The 21,598-nt window shown below is 32.8% G+C and overlaps 1 protein-coding gene across 1 annotated transcript; it reads left to right on the forward strand.

The window, feature by feature from the left end:
- The first annotated feature begins 500 nt into the window (after nt 1-500).
- Nucleotides 501-21,140, forward strand: LOC123555959 (barH-like 1 homeobox protein). Its single transcript, XM_045346549.2, has 3 exons — nt 501-2,771; nt 17,441-17,657; nt 20,222-21,140. Exons 1-3 carry the CDS (start codon nt 1,943-1,945, stop codon nt 20,508-20,510), a joined length of 1,335 nt encoding a protein of 444 aa, XP_045202484.1. The 5' UTR covers nt 501-1,942; the 3' UTR covers nt 20,511-21,140.
- Nucleotides 21,141-21,598: the final 458 nt, after the last annotated feature.

Genomic DNA, 21,598 nt, shown 5'->3' on the forward strand with positions numbered 1-21,598 from the left:
TAACATATCTGTAAAGGAAATAAAAAGAAAAACATTTTATCAGTTGCGTGACACATTTTAACATAAATTTCATTCAACGATATTATCCATATTTAAACAAAATCAGAGCTATGCAAAAAAGTGCGTGCGATGCCCTGATGTTGACTTAACAGAAATTTTAACAGAAAGTATTTACAATAGTTATTGTGAATCTCTCCTAAACAATCCTACGCAGTATTTTATTATACCTTATTTTTATCTCCTTATAAAAGGCAATATTAACACGATATTCGCAACTCAATAGAATGTTATGTAGCTCAGTAATTATTTCATGAATATTCATTAGTTCATTAAAATCCTCTCCAGCAACCATGATTTCCATTGGTCGTTTTTATCGATGTTCAATAATTACCATTACCAGGCTATCCTCACGTTCACCGTACAGCGAGAGTTTTTGTGTGTGTATGTAAATGGGCTATAATTTCCAATTATTGCAAAAGTAGGCGCTATTGGCCAATGAACAAGCCTTAAACTGATGGAAAGTGAAAGTGCCCTATATGACCATTTAATCCGATACTTGTTTGGGCTACTGAACATTTGGAATCTTTCAATGTGTGTGAGGTCTCAGCTTTGTACATACACCATCCACATGAAGTGAAAATATTTCACCAACTGGTTTATATATATCTAACGAGAGAAAGTGAACTTTATACATAACTTGGAAATAGTTTGACAGCGTGAAAGGCATCTAAGGATAATATTAAATGTATACTCTGACAGAAAATCCTTTCGTTGTATATTGAAAAGCAACATTACCGACAGAAATCGCCATTAAAAGAGGAACTGGAACGACATTTACCGTGCTTCATTTCAGAAACGGAAGTGCGTGTTCTCTCACACATTGCTTCAAGTAAAACGAGATATTGTCGGACAATCTGGGAGATTCTTACGAACGCCTGCTTTTCCTTCGTGAACTCACCTCAGAAAAGGAAACTGATCTACGACTTGACCTAGCTGATAAAGAGAATTAGTAATATCATATTTAGACATTGAAAAATATTCAAGAAAGGAAAAGGAAAAAAAAAGTGTAGTGTTTTAAACATATGATAAATGCTACTGTAGCCAGCGTACGCCCAGAAATCTGAGACGGGAAACATTTAATGATTTAAACAAATATCTTGTTACTAAATGTGACATCTAAATAAATATATATCAAATATTTTAAGGTATAGAGTTAAATAGTTACTCTATACAGAATAAATAGACACAGTATCGCCCGTTTGACATTATATTTAGCATACAAAAATTATCGGTTCAGCATTGATAGTGTTCGCTAAATGCTGCTATTTTCTAACAAAAGGAACATTGAAATGGTTTCGGCCCCGTGGTTAGGGTATCGCTTACCGGGATGAGACGTTTAGGAAGATAGCATCACTTTGACAAATGACGGCAGATTTACTGAAGAAAAGAACATATTTAGGTGTATTGTTCGGCAGATTAATGTCGTAAAATTTCCTTATTTATGAACTGTTACTCTACGATAGAAATATTTGACTCCCAATTATTAACATTTTATCCATCGTCGAGCAAACAAAAAAGAGAAAATTAATATTAATGAATTGGGTACTTCATAGATCTAAAAGGAATATATATAATTGTGTCAATATTGTAAAAAAGTATCAATTCAAAATAGCTACTTTAAGAGGAGAATAAAGCTTTAGTTCGGATTTCTTCTTTTAGGAAATATGGCTTAAAAAGTAACATTATATTTATCAAAGTTTCAATTGCGCGATTGTATTAATAAATCATTTAACTAAAACGGAAAACTGCACAAAAAGTTATAACTTTGAGGGGAGAAAACCTCTATTATAATTGCAAAAATAATTTGATTAATAATAAACTATTTATTATCGAATTAAAGGTAAGATTTAGAACACAATTCTATCCTAACTTATTTATAATAATGGAGAAAACTGCAAAACAGAACGTCGAGTTAGATGATGACAATATAGATGTGGAAAATGAGGATTCATCAACCGATTCTCTAAGAGAAAGTGATAAAGAGTCAAGATTACATGGAAGCGAAGTAAGCGGTGAAAACAGCGAGACAACTCTTGGTAAGGATAAAGAGGTTGATAAACATTCAAAGAACGGAGACAGAAATAGCTTTTTTCCAGTACATCACAGATTAACAGAGAATTATCTAAAGAGAAAATATCAAGAAATCGATGAAAGTGATGAATCGCCGCAGAAATTTATAAATGATTCTATACGCCCACGAACTGATGACAAAGCACCTACAAAGTTTAATGGCGAACAGATATTTCCAATGGACGCTTCTTTAAAGACACTTAGCGCGGCGCATGGCGCCGGGCTTGGAATCAACAGTATTATAAATTCTAAATCTAGTTCAACTATAGGTTCATTATTTGAGGACAGATTGAAATGCTCAGCTTCTTCATCAGAACATTCTAGTGTGTACAGTTCAAGTTCCTCGCAAAAACCTCATACATGTGCAACAAATTCTACTAGTGACTCTAAAGAAGAGCCTAAGCTTCAGAACAACAGACCTTCGTTTCTGATAACAGACATTCTTTCATCTGACAGTAGTAAAAAGGACAGAGAAGCGTGTCAGAGCGTGTTTACAGACCCTCGATTACTGTCGCTCCCACACCGACATTTTCTGGACCGACCGTTAACCGCCAGCTCTTGTGGGTCCGATCCTGGCAGTACAGCAGTTCATAGATTTACTGATGACAGTGATTTCGAGGATGACAAATCCGACAATGAAGGTAAACTTATTGTGGAACTTTTATATAAAATTAGAAAATCAATTCATATAAAAAGGCGTGTTAGTAAGATATCTGATTAACGAGAAGAAATGAAACTTGGTTTATTAAACATAAGACTCATTTAAACATCCGTATCCTGTGACATTTTGTATACAATGGTGTAAAAAAAAATCCTTTATATTTTTTTGAAAATCAATTTGGAAATGAAATATTAAAAAAAATATATCGGATCCAACGACAAATTATTGCATGTGATTTTGGAAAATCCTCATCTGGCGATTTGATTGTAAATTGATTAAACTTACTACGAAGATAATGTCACATAAATCTTGATCTCGCATGATAGGAAATGAAAAAATATTTTTTGCATCTTTGGAGATGATATTAAAATAAAGAGTCTGAGAAAAATATATGAGGTGCGTGCATTAGATGCAGTGACACTAAAACGCACGTTTTGTTATGTTTTGCTAGCGCGAGCTCACGCGCTTTTATTGCCATAGCAAACTCAGACAAAAACGCTAATCTTAAATGCATATGAAAATGATATCTGTTTTACACATCATGAAATGAGTTTTGTTTTCATCTTACTATAATATAAAGATTGAATTATGCGTTTAGCATGGCATATTTGATGTGCACACAGTTATTTACTGTTAAATGTGGTACGCATTCTGTATTCATATATTTATATTTTGATATCTTATGTCTATATATTTATTTCATATTCTTTTATTACATATATAACATATAACCAAGAGTAAAAAAAGATAATAAAAAACAATAAAAACAATCGGAAATATCAAAGAAAAATAACTAATAAACCAAGCTTTGCTACGAAAAAAAATCCTTGAATGCTTTGAAAAACTATGCAAGTTTCAAATAAGAAGAATATAAATTTAAATCCTTTTCATAGTGGTGCCAATTTCATTAAAAAGTTATAAATTAACACGATATAAAAATCATAAATTATGAAAATAAATAGATATTTTATCAAAACTTTGTCTAAATATCAGAAGAAACTTATAAACGGTCATTCTTATTAAAAATATTGACATTTTGAAATGGGTAAAGTAGAAAATATATTGACAATGCGTGACACTCAAAAGAAACAAAGATTTTTTTAAAACAAATATTTGTTTGGTTTTGCTAAATTTAACCATATTTTCTCATGTTTTAGTTATAATTTTATCCTTTGAGGTTATGGAATTCACTCGATATATGTTTTAAAACAGGTCAGTTTAAGCCGATGTTAGAGAGCGTGAGGGGTGGTGCACTCTTTAAGCCGGAGGTGGATGGTGTGAAGGGTGTTCGAATTTTCATTATCTTTCTTCCTGAACAGACTCAATCAAAACAAGTCTTTTCTTTTATTCTAAGTTTCCAGCAAATCGTTTTATACGTTTATTATACAGAAAAAAAATATTAGGGTTAATAAATTCAATATATTTTTCTTTTACTATTGATATGCGGGAAGTGTTTTACCTGAATTTAAATGGTAAATAAAATTATTAAAATGTGTATAAGGTATTGTAATAAAACTCAACTGAAGTACATTTGTAGTACACATACAAATATTTTGAAAATTCTTTATTTATTGTTTCGGAAATTTTCTATGTTAATTTGAATTTATCTTTAAAAATTAAAATATGGATGCTTAGGTATTGAGAAAAAAATATCGAAAGGAGAGGTTTCAGCGAGCAATGTTTATGAAAATAAGTAATTTGAGCCGTGCCATGACAAAACCAACATAGTGGGTTTGCGACCAGCATGGATCCAGACCAGCCTGCGCATCCGCGCAGTCTGGTCAGGATCCATGCTGTTCGCTAACAGTTTCTCTCATTCCAATAGGCTTTGAAAGCGAACAGCATGGATCCTGACCAGACTGCGCGGATGCGCAGGCTGGTCTGGATCCATGCTGGTCGCATACCCACTATGTTGGTTTTCTCATGGCGCGGCTCATATGCGCATTTATTCAATTAGTTAACGATTATTGATTGTTTCTTGTAAAGATTGGACTTTCGTGTGTGATGTAATATATCACGTGGTTATTTCATATACTTTGACCGTCACATATAAAGCTGATTGTAAAAAAAGTCAGGCACTGGGAGCTAGTTTTTTACCATCAGAACCATCCTGTATCCAGGCCGCATTTTAGGTGTGTTGGTCTTCTGTTGTACCATTTGCTGTTAGTGATGAGGACTCCCCGGATACCAGTTTGATAGATGCTGGCGTCTGTTTTACATCTATTTTTATTGCCTACTTTTCATATACATTATCTAACCAATCCCCATTTTAAATTGTGTCATACTAGATATACAACTGAACCAAAGTGGAAACATTTTTTTTTTGTATTTATCACTGTCTGGTAATGTAGAATATTCAATGACGAAAATCTAATTACACTAATTGATTGTAAATGGTTAAAATTCTGTAATACAGTCAGTATCACTTATATTTGAGTAATAATCATGCCATTCGCTTCGCTCGTTTATTTCATCTCTCTCCGTTTTACATTATATAGATCTAGTTTGTATTGTTATGCTGGAGGATAGCCTAAGTGTCATGTGCATGTATTTTATTTCACTGGTATCTGTATTAATAATGTATAAATTGACAATCATTTATATAGCTTACTTTGTAACTTCCTGCTATCAGTTATCAGAAGCTTCAAAAATGCTAGTGGCTAACCTCGAACCACTTGTCGACGGACTCTAAACTCCGCATTGGGTATGGAATTCTGTATTTATTTGAAAAAGTTATCTACCAGACTTATGTGTCTAAAACGAGTCCTTAAGGAAACATTTGGTCTTCCTCTACCATACAATGTTGGAAACTTGTCATGTTACTTAAACGTGTGTCGACGTGTCTTAAAATCAAACACAATTAAACAGACAAATAAGGAAGCTAGTGAAGAATGGATGTTAGACTTAAACCTCTCTATTTTGTTTCTGTAATTGAGGTGCGCCCCGCTTCTGTAGTACCATTTTGCTTCCATTGATGTTATTCCCCGGGGGACTTGTGTGATAGATCACGAAGTCTCTTTGTACGTCTACTTAATTATTGTCTACTTTTTATATCCTCTATCCTAGTTCGGCGATTGTTAGGTAATTTTCATCATATTAGAAATAAAGGTGAAAATAAGCTTTTATGAAATGCGATATTTTTATAAGGAAAAAAGATGTATGAAAACTCTAAAATATACATTTAAACCACAAAGTCATCCAAACTATATTTTTGTAATAGCCTCTTTATTACTTTATAAATAGTATACTTGTATTTATCATTTTCTCTTATAACATTATTAAGGTGCTTTTTATTTTCAATTTTGCAAGTGACTGTGACCTTTTGCAAAAATGAAATACTACATTTAGCATTTTTGCTTTCATGAATAAAAATGTAACAAACCTATGGCTGTATTACATGTACTATTTTAAGCATCATCAAAGAATAATTGTTATGAATTTATTTCTTAAGCTCAATAGATTCACATCAAGTCTTTTACAGATCTTATATCAATAGAAAAAGCGGGTTAAAACCAGACATCTGTAATAACTTCCTTTCTTCGTGGGAGTTAAAAAAAGTCATTACATATTTTTGTGTATATTTCATTCAACTTGTTTTATAAATTCGGTAAGAAAAGAAAAAAACCTCATGTAAAATTCTGAATTTACTTAACGAAAATGCTTTAATTATTACTAACAGTAACAAATTGTAAAAAGGGATATGGTGAAATCTTCGAAATGTTTGCTTATAAAATCTATTACTCTAATCATTTCGTCTCAGATAACATTAGTTCTTTTTTTATGATTTAAGCTGTTAGTTGTTTTTTAAAATGACATTGTTGTGCTGTCCATCTGGAGACATGCTCCAGCCTGCTATTCCCAACATACACATCTAACTGCCTGCAACCATGATTCGTCTCCATAACTTTGCAAAAAAAAAAAATGGCAATAAATTTGACGGCCTGATTTCCGAAATAAAATTAATAACTGGAATAAGAGATATTTATTGGGAATTTATATCATGTTTAAAGTTGCAAGTGTATCAAAATATACAGACTTTCCAGACATACAAGAATTGTGATTCATCAAGTTTTTCATGAATTTTTTTTTTTACTATTTAATCTATAAAGAAGTAAAATGTTTGCCTCTCTATAAAATTGCCTCTCTTTATTGAATTTAATTGAATCGAATATACAAAGTTTAAGCCTATTTCCATAAACGGAAATACTGATATTTTTTAACAATTTGGAAAGACATAAATTTAAGAAAATAGAACTATGATACATTAGATTAACTGATACAACCTACATTCCTAAAAATAAGGAAATTCATTATCACGGCTAAAGAAAAGGACTCAGTTCATGAAATGACATTCAACAAATCAGCCCATCCTGTTAGATGAGTAGGCGCAACAGAAGATCAAATGGTCATGAGTTCGATCACCGAGCGGGGCGAATAACACGCCTTAATCCGTTCGCCGCCTCTGATTCTCTGAGAGTACAAGTCAATTAACCGTTCTCATGCTGGACACGATTGACCCTGCCTTTACTACCAGTGCGGATCAAGATCAGCGTGCACATTCGTGCAGTCTGATCATGATCTACACTGTTAGCCATACAGTCAGTATCTTTTTGGTGAGCACCCCTTTTTACAGTTAATGGTACTGTCCAATTTGGAAGATGGACAAGTTCATTATAGAAATTTAGCAGGGTACGGGTTAAATACGGAGAATTAAGAACACTGACCACCGATGCATAACTGAAACACTATTAAAGAAACATTGTTAGATACTAATCAAATAAACGAACAAAACAAATTAAACAAATCAACACTCAATATTCTAACCAACTTCACAAACCTTCTGTTAATGTTTTTGCCATGTTGTCTGCAGATGTCAATTTAGTTGCAAGTCCTATGACAGTTGATAATTGTCAATTACTGTTCTGATACATTCTTGTTTTACCAAATGAATATTTAAACATCTACAAAAAGCAAGCCAAAAGCATAAACTAACATTTGTTTTGCACTCAACAAATTGTTGACAGCAGACTATTTTTGCCAACATCTGTTTCGAAATGATACAGAGTTACAAAACTTAAATTAACAGAACCTGTCGCCAACTGCGCTCATGCCAATTTTACCAAGAGAGAGGCATGCATTTCTCAAAATAAGCATTAACAAGTCAAGTCGAGTCAACTATTTTATTGGCATAAACATAAATAATGTTCATTACCATAAACAAAATGACATCGACATTAATTTGACTTTGGTAATATCTTATTCTAGCACAGTATTATGTAAAGTGTTTTATCAATTTTGACGTATATATTATGTTCAAATCTCGTTACCATGGTTACCTTCCACATATGTTTAAAATAAGTTATTATTATTATTATTATTATTATTATTATTATTATTATTATTATCTTGCAGCATCTAGCAAAACAGTCAAAGCTGGCTTATATGATTTCTAAATGCCCCTTTTTACCTTTTATCTGCCACCATCTTCCCCCATGTTATACAGTTCTTGCTCACTGCACGACATTTTCGTGTTCTTTGTGCATGTATTTGCATTTCTGTTACAGTACCACGTGTCTGATCGCATCTAATAAACATAACAATGAATTCAGTGATAGTTTGTACAATGTGATTAAAGCCTAACAGTATAAATAACAAATAAAAGTGTTTTGATGAAAATAAATGTAAATTCCTACCATTTGAAACAAAAGACTATAAAAGAAATAATACTGAAAACCAAAGCACTAGAATACAAATTCATAGCTTTTATTCTAAGATAATGCAATATTGAAATAAGCCCCTAAATGAATAAAGCAGAACTAATGCGAAAACGCAAACTTATCATAAAAACAAAAGAATTTTAAAAGCATTTTCGTGCACTGATTTTGAATTTATAATAAGCGTTATTTTTAAACGGAAATATAATTAATAGATAAAGTATTAAAAGTTAATTAATATGCATTTGATTTGCTTAAAAGCTATTCATTTTGTATCCATTGTAAAGAAAATTCTCACATATTATGTTAACTACTTTCGATGACTGCTTTCAATTTTCATTGAATATTCATTGTATTCAAATGAAATAAAATACGTTTAGTCTTTAGAACTGTGTGTCGGCTAGTCTGTAATAAATCTGTAAGTCTCAGGGTTTTCCTTAATGAATTGTAGAGGCTATGCTTAATTTGTCATGCAAATTTCTTTAAATACTGATCTCGTAGTATTCTCGCGAAATGCTTTTTTAGATTTATTCTTTGAATTTTTTTAAGTCTCTGAAAGACAGCCATAATGTGAAGCATATTTCAACAAGATTGCATAAGTTTCGGTCAATAATTTCTATGATTTTTTATATTTTTTCAACCATTTTAAGTAAGAAAATGTTATGTTTTTAAGAATCAATGGCTTTGAATTATGAGATTGTAGATTCTTAAAAAAAAAACAAAGTTAACTATATTATATAATTTAATTTTTCGTATCCCGCCCTTTCTTTAAGAACCGTAACTGTCCGAAATGTTTACTTGAAAAAAAAAAACGTCAGTACTGTTATACACTAAAATTATACACGAATTTCGAATGATAATTTTTCCCTAGACATTTTCAAAATTCACCATGCCACCATTGTGAGTAATCAGTTTTCATATGAAACAGAAACAGCTTAACAGACCAGAACAGAACAGAACAGAACAAACCTTCTGAAAAACTATAGAGTTGAATTTTTTTCTTTTCTTTTATATGAATAACTTAAAAGTTAAACGTATCATATTATTATGTTCCTAGTAACTGTTTCATTCTTACAGGATAGTTCATAGCATGACCAGTTTGGTAAAAAAACTGGAAAACTCTTATCCAGTTAGAATGAAAGTTTGACATGTTCTTCCTGTACATAACAAAAACATGAAACTCAATCATGATCCTGACTTGATTCACTTTTTCTAACACATCCAGATCTACCACGATACACGCCTGAATATTTACATTCTGGTATAGATTTTCTTCCAAATTCTCTAACAACAAGAGAACGAGTCTGTCTTTATTAGAGAGAAATTTGATGAAACAATTTCTCTGACGGAATTCTGATATATTTACAGAATGAAAACAAGATTTCTATAAACAATAGCAAATGAAAAACTTTCACCCAAGATTTAGATTTGGGCTTCAATTCAAATTGAACATTCTAATTAGATTTCTGAATCATGCATTTCGTGTCTGTTTTTTTTTCAATGCTGCTTTTATATATTTGGAACAAAACCTCGGTAACTTTTATATTTTTCCGTTTTAATCCACTGTCCTTAAAAACACTAGCCCTTATAAACAATTAAAATGACTTTTAAGACAATATAATTACAATTTTCTGGGAAAATAAATGTAAAAAAACACTGTAATAAAAACAGTATGCGATTTGTCGTCGGACTTTCTGTTGAGCTACAAAGCTTTAAAAAGAAATGAGTAAAATTACATCGACAAAATTTAGCACTTTAATGAATTTGGAAATTTGCTAAATGACTCAGAATATATATGGTATTTTGTAGTTTCTTTCGAGTAAACAATGAATTATACCAGATTCCTTTCAGAATTTTCACTGATATACTGTATGGATAAATATCAAACGAAATTTAAATTTGTTTCCAAGATATGAAATTTGTAAATTTTGTAATAATTATGCGTTTCCTTCCTTATAAACAAAATTCGCTAATTTATAAATTCGAAATATTTATGTGTATTTTGTGACTTTACAAAACTGGATTGAGAATATAAAAAAGAGAAAAGAATGATTTCATAGCATTACACTAAACAAACCGCTATAAATGGATCCGGACTTTTATGCTAAACGCCTTCAACATTCCTGACTCTATGAAAAATATCCCTGTCAACCAACGTTTCCCAAATTCTGCCTCTTTATCAACAGATAGCATTTAAGGAGCAAAACGAGCATCAGTTTACCATCTCAGATCTCAAAGTGATAACACACTAATTGTTGTAAATTTGTCAAATTTTCTTTAGTGTCATACGGATTATAAGAAGGGGATAGGATATGATGCTATTGCTGTAAAATCTGGAGAAGTCGCGAATCAGTTGTGATTTTAGTGCGTTACAAACTTTTTTTTTTTCAAGCCAATGATACAAACATTTTTCATTGTTCTTTCAGATGATATAAATTTCTTATTTATTCAAGTGGTGCTACAACTTGTGAATTAGAATTTATAACATAGACCGGCTATTACTTTCAAATCAGGAATAGAATTTATAACAAAGGCCATGATATAGCTTAAACATAAGGTATTGGTCTTTCAAATTTGTTACAAGTAAGTAATTTTGTCGCTCTGGTCATGCGCAGACCCTTACTTTGGATTTTGAACAAAACAATTATGTCAAATGTCTGTCATATATGGAATTAGGACTGCACACTCAGGTCTTACAACACCAAGAAGCCGAATAAAAATAAATGCGATAGATATCACGTTTACTGCATGAGCCATGTCATATTTTTGATAATTTTAAGATGTAACATATTATAAAAAGAATTTCAACATTGACTTTATTGAACATGATGAATAAAAATGATAAAATAATATTTTAATCAACTCGTTCACTCATGTAAGATTGATACCATATCGATGTGGAATTTTTACATAGAAATTAGAATATCTCTTAGATTTAAACATATTTTATTCCGTTGATTGACAATTTCAGAATATGATCTGACCTACTGTTTGTTCCGCTTTTCTCTCGCATAGCATTTTGTGAATTTTGGCATTAAATATAAGTTAAATATCATTCTAGAGATTTTTTTAAATCTTTATAAGATGTCTTTCTTGACCGAAATATATTTTCCCTTGATTTCCATAAAAAGCAAGTCTTGACATTTTACAAATACTTTACAGAAAACGTGTTGCAGTTATTCTAACTAAAATATCCTGAAAGTGTTGTATCCGTCAATAAATCAAGTCAATGTAACTCTAAAACATGTATTTGTCAATCTAGAATGAAAAATACCAAATCAAAACCGTTCTTAACGATCAATTCAAAACTCATATGATATTTTGAAAATTGAAGTTTTTCCACCCTCACGGTTCTTAAAAATGATTAGTGTTGTGGCGTGACCAGATATATCAATATGGTTTAAGTCAAGGAAATGTCGAGAAATGTGAGGCTTATCTAGATTTCAAATTTGGATTTACAGACTCACAGAAGATGTATTAATTATTATTTTTATGTTTGAGGCCTTGCAAGTTACTGGTATCATGGGGGTCGTAGAGTCATCAACCTATTAATCTTAAAATATGTTTTTTATTTGAATATGTATCATGAATTTCAGCAAAATACATGTTATATACATAGACAAAAATGCACATATAAAAACTCAATACACCTTCTATAATATGTAAAGCAATATTAGGAAATTCTCAGATGATAGGTGTTTTTAAATTTCTTCGAAGTAGACCTCAACCATAAAACAACAGCATCATGCTATCAGAAACAAAAAGATAAAATAAATAAATAAAAAGAGAAAAGGGTACATTTCTCATGCTATCACCAACTGAAACGTTTGGTTCTTTAATATTATGCATACAATTTCATTTATTCCAAATGCGGGTATTTTCATGTCAGGGTAATGTTTGCTGGTCATATATTCAGAGTTTTTTGGACTAGATTTTAAACCATTTTTATCAAATTTTGGAAGATGATCGTTGTTGATTATTACCAAGTTCAGTATCCTACTTCTCGGAGTACTGATTAAACATGTAGATCTTAAAGACAATCATGTTGATGCACTCAAACCCTGACATTTCATCAGTTATTATAAGCAACACTAAAATGAATAATTTCACTGCAAAAATTAATGGTACTTACCCACACATGAAAGGCGAAAAATAATTTCTCTGAAAAGTCAGTAATATGTGTGTACTCTGAAAGTAACTGGTAGTTCAAACTTATTGACATAAGATTTTTGATAAATATATTCTTATACATAAACAAAAACATTGTGCGGAAAGTAGTAAACCGTCGCAACGCTTTAGATATAATGCAGAAAATTTACATTTTTCTTACATTTTCACCAATATCTATCTTTTATTTTTACAAACTTTATCATTTTTCAGTGTCGTATATACATTCTTTGAAATGAATATGTTAAAATTTTTTTACCCAAACTGTGGGCGAGTAGCTTTAACACGACACCCAAATTACGAAAATTATAGCACAACCTTTTTTATCCTTTTCTACAGCATAAATGGAGTGTAGGATGTTGTATTAATTGATGTAATGCAATAAACATAATTCATCATTTCTAAAACAGATTAAGACCATAAAACAAAATGGCTGTCACGAATCGTGTTAAATTACGGAGCGAAATTTTAAACGAAAATATTAATTTATCGCTGTAATACAATAATTCATACGATAAACGTCGTAGTGATAATAATAGGGCAGGAGAATGAACGAAAGTGTAATTATGGTAATTTGAAATGGCAGAATCTTTTAACCAAGGGTTAGATGGATAGGAAGAATTTTATAAACGAAATAATAATATTTAAAATTTCGTATGATAAATAGGTCTCCGTTATAAATGAGTATTTAATATTGTTAATTCTTTAACCTGTAATCTGAAAATGAACAGGACCATTGCTCTTAATAACTACGTCAGTGTCAAGGTCACAGAATCCCGACTTAAGTGCATCACAATCAATTATACAGGTATTAATTTGTATACCATGTTTTATCTTTGGTACAATGTGTATCTGCGCTATTGTGGTTTACATTGTAGTGCGACTGTTATTAACGAACATGGCATTCCCTTGTATATTCGCCCTTGTTCAACTTTCCCCCTCGGGTTCTTCCCCCCCCCCTACCCCACCCCCATTCTGTGCCTTTCTGCGCCTTACCATTTCCTTCCCCTCCATCTATATTTAGCATAAATTAATATGTACTTTTTGGATGTTTGAAGCAACCTGTCTGAAATATCTTTCCACTACAGCTTCTTTTTGTTGTGGGCTTACTATGCAAAGGCGTGACTATGGGGCTGTGTTTTTAGTGTTCTGTGCTCCCGAGAAGTCTACCCTTACATATTAACTTTTGGCATATCTGTATATGTATGTCTTATAATGCATGAGTTACAGTCAATTAAGTGACTTGGGGCTCATTTTAAACAGATACAGATTAATAAATCAGATAACCTGTCCTTACCAAAAATCTTACTTGCGCAGAGCGGACGCAGTGGTCCAATGGTAACACCGTCTGACTACGAAAACAGGGTTCGTGAGCTCGAACCCTCGCTTGCTATCAAAAGGATAAGAGTCCCGAGTATCAGATGCTTTGCACAGCGCTCGCGAAAGAGCCAGGGAAGCTTTTGAAATTGGAGTTCCCCCTGTATCTTGCACTATCACCTAACTAATAATAACTTACAGTCTTCTAGAGCAGTTGTCCATATGGGTTACCAGTGTCGGCTATAGATAAACGTAATCACAACATAAAATGTCACTTGCGCATAGACATTCAAAATTGATCAAAATTGGTAATGTTTGCAAAATCAAGGGCATGTTACTCTCGATACACTCCATACAACTTGACAATTCATATTCCGTCTAAATTTATACGTTTAAGATTCATTTAAACAAGAGGTGAAGGTGCAAACATAGTAGAATACACTAGTCTAGAAATTTGAACCTGGTACATACAAAATATAATCAAACCTGACGTAAGTATTATGGGTATATATATATTCTGCTTAGATATCATTAGAACTGGGGGAAAATGAATACACCGGTTAAATATAGCATTGTTTTAGATTACCCAAGGGCACACAACTCTGGAATAATTTTTTTTCGTGTTTACCCCTTATGCATTGTATAACTTGATATGATACATGCATCTGTTACTATTTTAGTCCAGACTCTTAAAGTAGTTTGTCAATCATATGTCAAAAATGATGAATCATTGTGAACAACAAAATTCGAACTTCGTTTACACCCATAGCGCGACTCGTTTATCGTAGATGGCCTGTTCCCACAATGTTCTGCACGAAATTTGAATTATTATGAGTTATAGAATTAAGAAAATGAGTCATTTTCTAATTTATGAAATTTCCAAAGATGTAAACCTTTCAGTGTCTTTCACACGTGAAAAGTTTGTATTTCTTCATACATTTGTTTATTTCCTTCCTTTTCAAGTAAAAGTTCGTCGGGCCACCCAGTTCAAAATTATATCGTGGCTTTATAGATTTCAAACAAGCGTGTTATTGCGTGTATTGGGTTATAAAACGCATTACTTTATACTCTGCTGGGCCCTTTCACCCAAACACTGAGAAGCAAATCGTCTGTTCTATAGGACTAAGTACAAATATTCAAATTTCTCAAAACATTGAGTTTACGTATATTAATATCGTGGGTACTCTTTAAGCAGATAAATTTTCAATTTATCGGCTTTACATACAAATGTCTATATTCTATGTTTCTTAATATTGAACCCATACCGTTGAATTTCCGTAATATAAAGTCATTTGTATAATTAAAAACATTCGGGTTTGAACTATGTCTAATAAGTAATGCTAAATATATTACAAAACCATTGAACAGGGGAGATAATCTAAAAGACAACATCTACTGAGTTTTGTGGTTAGAGCTAAAATGTTGTATTTACCGAGCTCGATATCTTATCTTTCAGCATTTTAATGATTATTGTACATAACACTAACCGGAAACCATAAAATCGTTCCTACTAGATTAAACAAATTACTGCCTTAAAAACTACAAGTTCTTTTCAAAAGAGAAACATTTGGATCCAAAATGGACAGAAGCTGCCACCGTATCTTAGCTTCTAGTCACGTGACTTCTGACAGTACCTGACAAATACAAATATGGTTTTTAGACAATTTAAAGAATAGCTATGACAGCTATACTGTCTGATATGACACTTTGAACTACTTTCTAATATATGAGCTATAAAACCCGTGTCAATATACGTATCAGGAAATTACAGAAAGTACGTATCTTCAGAAAGCACCAAAGCTAACAAAATTATTATGATAACAAAATAAAAAAAATGGATCCGATAATGCGTAAGAATGAATAATATCATAGTCTTGAAGGTTATGTGTGTGGTCGTTAACATCAAAGGAAAGAAATTATAGAAAATAAGTAAACTATTTTAAAATTTTAATAATTTCATATTTAATACTTGATTAAGTTATCAATAACGCAATACTGAAGATGGAATTATGATGAATGCGTAATGATTGCGATAATCTCATATATGAGCCGCGTCATGAGAAAACCAACATAGTGGGTTTGCGACCAGCATGGATCCCGACCAGCCTGCGCAACCGCGCAGTCTGGTCAGGATCCATGCTGTTCGCTAGCAGTTTCTCTAATTCCAATAGGCTTTGAAAGCGAACAGCATGGATCTCGACCAGACTGCGCGAATGCGCAGACTGGTCTGGATCCATGCTGGTCGCAAATCCACTATGTTGGTTTTCTCATGGCGCGGCTCATATCATGTTACAAAAATACAATCAAGTTAGGTGTTTATGTGTTTAAATGCCCCATTCCCTATTTATTAAGGTACTGAATACTCATGTCCAGTCTATCTCCTATAATATATATAAATGTTTAAATGCCGAAGATAAATACCAAATCTTTCTTTTCGTAAATAAAAAAATGCCAAATTTTAGTGACTTATCTTTCTTTTTAAGTATGTGAAATGCCGAATACTAGTGACTGATTTATAAATGCCAAGTCCTTCTTGTTATAAATACAAATACCAAATACTAGTGTCTAATCATTCTCCTTTTTAGCTCAACTGATCTTCATGAAATTTTGTCAGAATGATAACCTTGATGAAATCTTGACCAATTTTGAAAATGGGTCATCTGGGTTTAAAAACTAGGTCACTAGGTCAAATCAAAGAAAAACCTTGTGTATGCGATAGAGGCTGTATTTTTTAATTGATCTTTATGAATTTTGGTCAGAATGATTGCCTTGATAAAATCTAGGTCAAGTTTGAATATGGGTCATCGGGGATCAAAAACTAGGTCACTAGGTCAAATCAAAGAAAAAAGTTTTGTATGCGATAGAGGCTGTATTTTTTGAGGTTGATGAAATTTAGTCAGAATGATTGCCTTCATCAAATCTAGGTCAAATTCGAATATAGGTCATCTTAGCTCAAAAACTAGGTCACTAGGTCAAATTGAAGAAAATGCTTGTTTACACTTAAGAGACCACATTTTTGATCCAATCTTAATGAAAATTGGTCAGAATATTTGTTTCCGTGAAATCACTATGTCAAACATGTTTACACTGTTATGGTATGTTTATCAGGCGAGCTACCTAGGGCCATCTTGACCCTCTTGCTGAAACAAATGCCAAAAGCAGAAGTGCCAAGTCTTTTGTGATCTGAATACATGTACCGAATACTAATAACTAGTCACTCTCTTTTTTAAAACAAATGCCAAAAAGATAAGTGCGAGATCCTTTTTTTGTCCGAATAATAGTGACTTATTTTCTTATTATAAACACAAATACTAAATAGTACTGACTAGTGACTAATCTTTCTCCTAGTTCTTCTTTTAGATACAAATGCTGAAGACAAGTGTCAACTCTTTCTTGTAAATACATATGCCGAATATAGGCGACATATCAATTGCCAATATTTACCTTACAGAGAATTCAGAGACCCATGACACCTCTGATGGCACGCCACACCTTCTGAAACCCAAGAAACCGAGGAAAGCCCGAACAGCTTTCACTGACCATCAGCTGAATTCTTTAGAGAAGACTTTTGAGAGACAGAAGTATCTCAGTGTGCAGGACAGAATGGAACTGGCGGCCAAACTCAACCTGACAGACACCCAAGTCAAGACGTGGTATCAAAACAGAAGGTAGATTACGAAATATTACAAATGTTCTTGTATTCCTTGTCTTGAAAATGATTTTAATGGCGAAATCACTCAAAGGGCGAAGGGCAAATACAAATACGATCAAAGTTTTAAATTTAGTGTTAAGGCAAGTGGTATCAATGTACCTGATCATTTTTGTGCGAATGGCGTAATGAGGGATAAACTATGTTTCCGTTCGACTGAATAGTGCCCTTTTGTACTGATGACAGAATTTATTTTTAACGTTCTTAGTTATAAGTATCATTGCTTTGACTTTTAGTGCTGTGATATGATATGATATGATATGATACGTTAGGATAGGATAGGATAGGATGAAGGGCGTTTTTATAATGTTTTCTGGATTTTGTTTTGTCCCTAAATTATTCTAGTTATTTCGTGTAATAGAATGTTACAGTTTCCATTCTTGAAATTGGCATATCATATCGATCTAACCAGGAAATGATCGAAACAAATTTGCAGTTCGTACCTAATCTATTTTCCTTTTTCTGTTTTCCTTGATGAATATTTAATTATATCAATAGTTGGCGACTTTTCTGCTGTTTGAAGGTTCTGTCTGGTGGTTTTCTGGTAACACAAGTGGCAGGCAATGCTTTTAAAATATATTAATTCGAGCTCATTAAAACAACATTTTTCTCTTGAGCACTGCTAAATGAATCAAGCGGCAAAATAGTGACAAAATTAACCAGTAAAATTCATAAGAGCATATGCAAATTAATGCTTTGAACACATCGATTGAAAAACATTTTTGTATTAGAATTTACATGGGAAACAACTTTGTAAAAAGCCAATTGGCGGTTTGAACTAAATTATACTCTTACCAACGCTGAAAAGAGCACATTCAATTTAATACGCCTTATTTTGTATATATTGAAAAAGCAGCCAGTATATTAACAGCTGGTTAAGGACTTTCTTTCATTGGGAAATTGCTGCATATTATAGAGAAATTAGACCGATACCGGTCTCTGGGTACAGCACCGCATGTACCAAGTGACCTTACAGCTGCCACACCAAACACTTAATCTGCGAACATCATGTTTGCATCGATTAAACATACGTCACTTGTTCTTAAAACTGGTCATACAAAAAGAATTCTAAGCGGGCAAATAGGGTGGTTGTTTGGGAAAAAGTAGAAGGAATTGATATAAGATTAGTTATCGAGTTTTACGCCCACTCTGTTGGTGGTCTAAAATGAGGTCATAGTTCACATATTGGGGTGTTAAAACCCGATTATGAAGACGGTTACAACTTGTGAATCAATCTCACCATCCTAATTACGGCCCCATTTGAATAATTATTTATTCTTATGATGATTGTGCAAGAAAATCTACAATCCGTTTTCTTTTGAACTTATCCCGCCCGGTTAGCTCAGTCGGTAGAGAGCACAAGATGTCAACGAAAGATGGCGAGTTCGATCCACAGACGACGCAACTGTTTTCTGTAATTATTTTGCAGGAGACAGTTTTTTTCTAAAATCATTCGTCATGTATTTGTGGGGAATTTCAGAACTGGTACGCAATCCAGAAATATTGGCTCTATTAACTAGCCGCCGTTACATAACTGATATACTTAAGAAATAATTTATAACAAAAGATTGTTTTAACACTCTTTATGCACGATGGGCGGTTATACTGTTGTAATAACTATTATTTTTTTATTATTATGTACAACGCCATTGAAAATATCATTTATAAAAAAGGCGTTTAATCAAATTGTTCAGTTTCAGTTTTGTGATTGCATATGTCAAGTTTTGTTATTTTCCTACATATCTGCGATGTGTCACATGTTTAATTGTAAAGCGCCTTTGAACGTATATTACATATGAAAAGGGCGCTCAACAAATCTGGTATAATAATATAAATAATTATACGTCGAGCGTAATAATTCACGATGGCGCAGCCCGAGTGAAATTATTTATACGACGTATTACCGCTTGAGTGTATAAATAGTGTTAAAACAGGGTTTTGCTATAAATCATTTCGATTCTAAAATGCCCTTAATCTAAAACAGTAGATAAAATATTGTAACGCTCTTTCTTGGTCGCAACAAAAACATTGATGTCACCGCACGTTAACGTGACGTCATTGTAGCGTAAGAGTCTTTTAACAGAGATAAGCATATAAGAATGTTGAATGAACGGCGTTAAAGACCATATCACGTTAATACTTTTTCACAATATAAATGTACATTCTTAGAATTCTTGTGCAGAATGCTACAATATGTTTTCTAGACGTGTTTTACTCAATCGATCTTACATTAACATTCTAGGTTAGAAATGTTTGTATATGCCGATAAGGTGAATACATGAAAATATATCATGATCAAAAACATGAGAAAAGACAGCTATTTAGGACGCAATGAAGGGCAGTATTTTAGATGTAATCTCTACAATGACGGTCAAAAGAGCCATATTGAAAAGAACAACCCACATCTCTTTAAGTTTTCATTTAGCTACAAATTGCATGTTTAAAAAATAAAACCTGAAAAGGCTTATGTGAACATGTAATAAAATATAGTAAAACTAACATGTTATTTTATCCATTCCGTAGGACAAAGTGGAAACGACAAACAGCGGTTGGTCTCGAACTTTTAGCAGAAGCCGGAAACTATGCTGCCGTGCAACGCATGCTTCAAACGAATCCATACTGGTTCACTTATCACCCTCAAGCCGCTGGCATCATATCCAACCTTGACGCCTTGTACTACAGGCCTCAGACAGAGAACACTTTGACACAGGCGGCCCAGAGACCAACACTGCCAAGAATGTTCATACACGGTTTACAGCAACATGTTAACCATTTACCTAGTCCAGGAATGTTCGGAGAAAATAGAAACTGAGAACGGTAGCCACATGATACAACAGAAACTAAAAGTTTCACTCGATAAATAATCATGGGATGACAACAACACCTATAGAGACTGAAACAGATAAAAAAAGAAACAGGTGACAAACCAGAAACTGCAAATCTAAATGTGATAAATGATCACGTAATAAACACAACAGTCCTGGAGAAGGAAACAATTGAACATCACGAGGATGAGAAGACTTGAGATCATCACGTGCTAAAACAATAAAAGAATTTGAGACGTGCAATATAAATTACGTGATGAAACACAACAACTACAGGTATCTATAACAGGAAGTGAGAGTTTGGAAACATAAACTAAACAAAACCTATAAAATATATGCTGCAACTGAAGAAACAGCCAACAACAAATGCAGCTATATTGGCACATTTACGTCCAGTGCCAAACAAGGGACTTGACCTGAGTGATAAAATTCATTTTTAAAATTACAATGTTGGTCTTAACTCGCCGAAAAAAAGGTGTTAGATCAAAGAGAAAGAAGTTATATAATAACATAAAATTATAAATGTTGCTTGACATAGAAATCTTGCGACACAGTAAATAGGTTTTGTCGATTTAACATGCCAAACAGTCATTGTAACCAAATGTCATATGAGCCGTGCCATGAGAAAACCAACATAGTGGGTTTGCGACCAGCAAGGATCCAGACCAGCCTGCGCATCCGCGCAGTCTGGTCAGGATCCATGCTGTTCGCTTTCAAAGTCTATTGCAATTAGAGAAACTGTTAGCGAACAGCATGGATCCTGACCAGACTGCGCGGATGCGCAGGCTGGTCTGGATCCATGCTGGTCGCAAACCCACTATGTTGGTTTTCTCACGGCACGGCTCATATTATAATGAGCTGGTGTTATATGTCTTTGAAGATACTAGTATATATCAGTTAATATAAAAGTCGTGAAAACAGTCACTTTCTTCACAAATATGAAATTATACACGGGATTCATTGACTGTACTTGTTTTTATTCACAGTTTTATTTCATATAAACGTACCATAGTACCATATTAATGCAGGAATGCATAACCTATTTAATAACTTCATAATTATGTATTACTGTTAT

The sequence above is a fragment of the Mercenaria mercenaria genome, chromosome 15 (assembly GCF_021730395.1).
Source record: "Mercenaria mercenaria strain notata chromosome 15, MADL_Memer_1, whole genome shotgun sequence".
Taxonomy (NCBI): domain Eukaryota; kingdom Metazoa; phylum Mollusca; class Bivalvia; order Venerida; family Veneridae; genus Mercenaria; species Mercenaria mercenaria.

Coding starts and splice junctions, on each gene's coding strand:
- LOC123555959 (XM_045346549.2), top strand. CDS start 1,943: ATGGAGAAAACTGCAAAACAGAACGTCGAGTTAGATGATGACAATATA. Junction 2,772..17,440: donor TGACAAATCCGACAATGAAG/GTAAACTTATTG, acceptor TTTACCTTACAG/AGAATTCAGAGACCCATGAC. Junction 17,658..20,221: donor ACGTGGTATCAAAACAGAAG/GTAGATTACGAA, acceptor TCCATTCCGTAG/GACAAAGTGGAAACGACAAA.